General features: G+C 58.9%; 1 protein-coding gene across 2 annotated transcripts in view; it reads right to left on the bottom strand.

Annotated features, from left to right (window-relative positions):
• Positions 1 to 289: 289 nt before the first annotated feature.
• Positions 290 to 6,000, bottom strand: part of CEPT1 (choline/ethanolamine phosphotransferase 1) — a 54,436-nt gene continuing 48,725 nt past the window's right edge. For both annotated transcript variants that reach the window (XM_054176233.1, XM_054176234.1), the window contains exons 5-8: positions 5,466 to 5,597; positions 3,936 to 4,094; positions 1,442 to 1,567; positions 290 to 701 (exon numbers count right to left, since the gene is read on the bottom strand). In XM_054176233.1, the coding sequence (XP_054032208.1) occupies positions 558 to 701; positions 1,442 to 1,567; positions 3,936 to 4,094; positions 5,466 to 5,597 (561 nt within the window). In that variant the 3' untranslated portion in view covers positions 290 to 557. The remainder of the gene's footprint in view (positions 702 to 1,441; positions 1,568 to 3,935; positions 4,095 to 5,465; positions 5,598 to 6,000) is intronic.

The following is a 6,000-nucleotide window of genomic DNA, read 5'->3' as shown; positions in this document are numbered from 1 at the left end:
CAGCTCCACAGAAGCAGTGCAGAGGTCTCTTGGTGGTGGGGAGGTTGGTGGCTGCTTGATCAACCAGCTCAGGGCTTCAGGGCAAGGGGAATCCCAAGTGGCCACTAAAAGAAGGGAACTGGCAGGAGGAGGTGATGAGAGATGAAACTGGGGAAGCAGGGTGGGGGGAGGCTGAGATTCTACTGCATTAGAAACCAGGGGCTGGGGGGGATCCATTCACCAGGGAGAAGGTTAATTTGGAGTCAAAGGTAATTAACAGAGACAGAGCCTGGCCCCACCCCCCACCCCCACCCCCCACCCCTTTGCATGCTTTCCCAAGGCTTGGAACCAACAGAGTTGGAGGACATGGAGAGTTGCCTAAGGTGGAGCTGGGAGTGACTCTCCCCAGGCAGGAGGCTACCCAAGGAGTGTGACTGCTAGCCAGGAGGAGAAGCCAGGCCACGGCCACCAGCAGCCATGACTCGCCTGGCCTCAGGCTCCTGCTTCTCTTCACAGCCATTCATGTAGAAACCCAACTCTGGCTTGCTTCTCAGCAGGGTGACCCCCCCCCTGTTCACTTAATGGTGATTAGAATGGGAGGAGGAGGAGGAGGAGGAGGAGGAGGAGGAGGCCTTGATGCGGAAGACGTGGATGTGCAGGTGCGCAGCGATCTGGTTGCAGACACTGACACAGTACCGCAGCAGGTCGAAGAGAGAGAGGATCTGCAGGGCAGAGAGAGGCACAGTTACAGCTCAGAGCCACACAGCTCTCAGGCTTGGAAGGGACCCCAAGGATCTGCCAGCTCCAACCCCCCCTGCCATGCCCAGGGACACCTCCCCCCAGCACAGCTTGCTCCAGGCCTCATCCAGCCTGGTCCTCAACACCTCCAGGCAGGGCACAGCCACAGCCTCCCTGTGCCAGAGTCTCCCCAGCCTCACTCTCAGCAATCTCTTCCTCCTCTCCACTCTCAGTCTCCCCTCTCCCAGCTCAAAGCCATTGTTCCTCCTCCTGTCCCTCCCAGCCCTTGGCCCAAGTCCCTCCCCAGCTCTCCTGGAGCCCTTCAGGTCCTGCCAGGCTGCTCCTGGAGCCCTCTCCAGGCTGCACAGCCCCAGCCCTCCCAGCCTGGCCCCATAGCAGAGATTCTTCATCTTCTGCTCCTCTCTGTGGCCTCCTCTGGAGCCTCTCCAGCAGCTCCAGGCCCTCCTGGTGCTGGGCCCCCCAGAGCTGGAGGCAGTGCTGCAGGTGGGGGCTGAGCAGAGCAGAGCAGAGGGGCAGAATCCCCTCCCTGTGCTGCTCTCTCCCTGCCCTGCCTGCAGCTCAGCTCTCAGCTGGCTCTGGGCTGGCAGCGCACAAGTTGGTGCCCCCTGCACCACCCTGCAGGTGAGTCAGGCCAGGCTCAACCAGCACCCAGAGCATCTGGAGGAGCAGAGGAAGCTTTGCCATGGGCAGGCAGGGCACTCACCAGGGCAATCCAGAGGACAATGTACTCATCAATGAAGCTGTTGAAGTACTGGTCCAGGAAGAGCAGCGCTGGGCCGATGAAGGCTGTGTCGTAGAAGTGCATTTCACTTTTGGTCATGTGTGCAACCTGGGAGGGGGGAAAGGAAAGGAAAGGTCAACAACAAACCTCCCCCAGCCAGGGCTGAACGAGCTCAGAACAGACAAAGCCCAGCCAGGGACAGCTGTAGAATCACTGCCTTGGGAAAAGGCCTCCCAGGTGCTCAGAGGCTGCAGAACCTCCCCTGTGGGGCCAGGCTGGGAGGGTTGGGGCTGTGCAGCCTGGAGGAGAGTTCAGCAAGGCCAAGGGCCAAGGTCCTGCAGCTGGGGCAGGGCAATCTCCAGCACAGATCCAGGCTGGGGGAGGAGTGGCTGAGAGCAGCCCTGAGGAGAAGGCCTTGGGGCTGTCAGGTGGTGCCAAAGTCCCCAGGAGCCAGCAGTGGTCCCTGGCAGCCCAGAGCCAGCTGAGAGCTGAGCTGCAGGCAGGGCAGGGAGAGAGCAGCACAGGGAGGGGATTCTGCCCCTCTGCTCTGCTCTGCTCAGCCCCCACCTGCAGCACTGCCTCCAGCACAAGGAGGACCTGGAGCTGCTGGAGAGGCTCCAGAGGAGGCCACAGAGATGAGCAGAGGCTGCAGAACCTCTGCTTGGACAGGCTGGGAGAGTTGGGGCTGAGCAGGATGGAGAAAAGAAGGCTCCAGGGAGACCTCAGAGCAGCCTTGCAGGACCTGAAGGGCTCCAGGAGAGCTGGGGAGAGGCTTGATGCAGTTGGGCAGCCTGATGTACTTGGAGATGTCTCTGCTGACTTGCTTGCTCAGGGCCCCATCAAGTCTGACCCTGCACAGGGCCTCCACCACATCCCTGGGCTACCTGTGCCAGTGTCTCCCCTGCTCCAGTTTCAAACCACTGCCTCTCATCCCATCACTGCAAGCCCCTGGCAACAGTCCCTGCCCAGCTCTCCTGTAGCTCCCCTTCAGATACTGAAGTGCAGCTCTGAGGCCTCCCTGGAGCCTTCTCTTCTGCAGGCTGCACAGCCCCAGCTCTCCCAGCCTGTTCCCACAGGATCACCTTCACAGCCTCTTCCAGACCCTTTCCAGCAGCTCCAGGTCTCTCTTGTGTTGAAGGCTCCAGAACTAGACTCTGGTCTCCCCAGAGCAGAGCAGAGGGGCAGGATCCTCTCTCTCCACCCCTGGCAATGGGCACTGGCAGCCCAGAAGGCCAAGGGCAGCTGCCCTTGGCCTTCTGGGCTGCCAGTGCCCATTGCTGGCTCCTGTCCTGCTTCTCCCCCACCAGCCCCCCTCAAACCCTTCTCTGTTGAGCTGCTCTGGAGCTCATCACCCCCAGGCCTGGACTGGTACCAAAGGCTGCCTGCAGAACTGAGGTGGTTTGGGACTGTTTCATCTCTCACTGAGCTCACCAGGGGCTCCTCTCCTGATGCCAGCACCATCTGCTCCCTGATCCAAGCCTGGCACTCATTTCAGCCTCTCTCTCCAGATGTTTAGGTTAAACCCTCAGCAGCTGTTCCAAGCCTCAGCAGCTCTGTCACCTTTCCTCCTGCCAAACCTTCCCCCCCTCTCTCTGCACCTGTGGGAGGCTTCAGCCACCTCTGTTCCAGCACAGCTCATCACACAGCTCTGCAAGCACACTGCAGAAGGGAGAATAAAGAGCTGGGGAAGAGTAAGAGGAAGAAAGAACTCAGGGTGCTGGAGGCTGTGTGGCTCTGACTGTGTAAGCAAGGCATTAGGCTGAGGTTTGGCATCCCCCACCTCAAAGAGAAGAAATGCTCCACTGCACCTCCAAGTCAAGCATGAGTATGGCTTGGGAGCACAGACAGCTGCAGAGAGTCACAGAATGGGTTGGAAGGGACCTCAAAGCTCCAACCCCCTGCTTGCTCAGGGCCTCATCCAGCCTGGTCCTGAACACCTCCAGGCAGGGCACAGCCACAGCCTCCCTGGGCAGCCTGTGCCAGAGTCTCCCCAGCCTCACTCTCCACAATTTCTTCCTCCTCTCCACTCTCAGTCTCCCCTCTCCCAGCTCAAAGCCATTGTTCCTCCTCCTGTCCCTCCCAGCCCTTGGCCCAAGTCCCTCCCCAGCTCTCCTGGAGCCCTTCAGCTCCTGCAAGGCTGCTCTGAGCTCTCCCTGGAGCCTTCTCCTCTCCAGGCTGCACAGCCCCAGCTCTCCCAGCCTGGCCCCACAGGGGAGGTCCTGCAGCCTCTGCTCATCTCTGTGGCCTCCTCTGGAGCCTCTCCAGCAGCTCCAGGTCCTTCCTGTGCTGGGCCCCCCAGAGCTGGAGGCAGTGCTGCAGGTGGGGGCTGAGGGGAGCAGAGCAGAGGGGCAGAATCCTCTCCCTGTGCTGCTGCTCTCCCTGCCCTGCCTGCAGCCCAGCCCAGGTGAGCTGATGGAACAAGCAGAGAGCTTGAACAGTGTGCTCAGAGGTAACTCGAGGCTCCTGGCCCACTTACCACAAGTTTGTTTGTGATCTTAGCAGACACAAAGCCAAAGGTGAGGATGTAGAGGCAGGGATGCCTCTCAAAGAGCTGCACAGCTGACTTCTTGTAGATCACTGCAGCCAAGGCGATGACTGAGCCGATGTGAAGGAAAGGTGAGAGGACACTGGTGCCCTGCAGCAAGGGAGAGGCACAGCAGCAGGTTAGGATGGCCATGAGGCAAAGACAGCCCAGCACTCACCTGGGGCACTCCTCTGGGTGGGTCCTGCTCCTGGTCACAGCTAAACAAGAGCCTTCTGCATGCTGGTAATAACTGGGGCAGAAAGTGGGCAAGGAGTGCGGGCAGAGTCCGAGTGCAGAGGGTGAGGGCAAAGCCTGAGGGCAAAGAGTGACTACAAAGAGTGACTGCAAAGCCTGAGAGCAGGGTGAGAGCAAAGCCTGAGTGCACAGAGTGAGGACAGCAAGTGGGCAAAGAGTGAGTGCAAAGAGAGCAAAGCCTGAGTGCAAAGAGTGAGGGCAGAGCCTTTGTACAAAGAGTGAGGGCAAAGAGAGAGGGCAGAGAGAGTGAGGGCAGAGAGAGTGAGGGCAGAGAGAGTGAGGGCAGAGAGAGAGGGGGCAGAGAGAGAGGGGGGCAGAGAGAGAGGGGGGGCAGAGAGTGAGGGGAAAAGCCTTTGTACAAAGAGAGAAAGCAAAGAGTGAGGGCAGAGAGAGTGAGGGCAAAGCCTTTGTACAAAGAGTGAGGGCAAAGAGACAGAGGGTAGAGAGAGTGAGGGCAAAGAGAGGGAGGGCAGAGAGAGGGGGGGCAGAGAGAGGGGGGGCAGAGAGAGGGGGGGGGCAAAGCCTTTGTACAAAGAGAGAGGGCAAAGAGAGTGAGGGCAAAGCCTTTGTACAAAGAGTGAGGGCAAAACCAGAGGGCAAAGCATGAGAGCAAAGAGTGAGGGCAAAGAGAGAGGGCAGAGAGAGTGAGGGCAGAGAGAGGGCAGAGAGAGTGAGGGCAGAGAGAGGGCAGAGAGAGAGGGGGCAGAGAGGGGGCAGAGAGAGAGGGGGGCAGAGAGAGAGGGGGGCAGAGAGAGAGGGGGGCAGAGAGAGAGGGGGGCAGAGAGAGAGGGGGGCAGAGAGTGAGGGGAAAAGCCTTTGTACAAAGAGAGAAGGCAAAGAGTGAGGGCAGAGAGAGTGAGGGCAAAGCCTTTGTACAAAGAGTGAGGGCAAAGAGACAGAGGGTAGAGAGAGTGAGGGCAAAGAGAGAGGGCAGAGAGAGGGGGGGCAGAGAGAGGGGGGGGCAAAGCCTTTGTACAAAGAGAGAGGGCAAAACCAGAGGGCAAAGCATGAGAGCAAAGAGTGAGGGCAAAGAGAGTGGGCAGAGCCTGAGGGCCAAGCCTTTGTGCCAAGCCTGAGGGCCAAGGCTGTGTCTCCTCCCACAGCCAATACTCCCTTGGTTTTGCCCCCAGCCAGCAGGGATCTGAAAGGCAAAGCTCCCTGCTGGGAGGTTTTGTGCTCCCAGGAGGTGAAGCTGCAGCTGAGCAAGCAGCAGAACCCAGCACTTACTGCTATGGTGGAGCCATTCTTGCCAACTCCCCCTGTGAAGATGACACCAAAGTAGTTGGTACAGGAGAAGATGGTTCCTGCCACAGTGCACAGAGCTGGGAATATCTTCACCTGAATGTTCAAGATTGGGATCTTGAGGGAAGAGAGACAGGGAGTCAAAACCTGCACAGAGCCAGCGGGACCTGGGCTGCTCACCCCTGCTGCACTCCAACACTCCACTTCCCAGCACCACCTTTGCTTCCCTCCCTGCTAGGCAGGGATGGAAATGTCTGCAAGGCACAGAGAAAGCTCTGCCTTCCCAACAGTCCTTCCAAAGAGCTTCCCATCAAGCCAGGTCTAGGTACAGGTACCTGAAAAGAGCTTCCCATCAAGCCAGGTCTAGGTACAGGTACCTGAAAAGAGCTTCCCATCAAGTCAGGTTTAGGTACAGGTACCTGAAAAGAGCTTCCCATCAAGTCAGGTTTAGCTGCAGATACCTCCAAAGAGCTTCCCTTAAAGCCAGGCTTAGCTGCAGATGCCTCAAAAGAGGTTCTCA

Source organism: Dryobates pubescens, chromosome 35, assembly GCF_014839835.1.
Source record: "Dryobates pubescens isolate bDryPub1 chromosome 35, bDryPub1.pri, whole genome shotgun sequence".
Taxonomy (NCBI): Eukaryota; Metazoa; Chordata; class Aves; order Piciformes; family Picidae; genus Dryobates; species Dryobates pubescens.
This window is presented reverse-complemented; position numbering and strand designations above follow the sequence as displayed.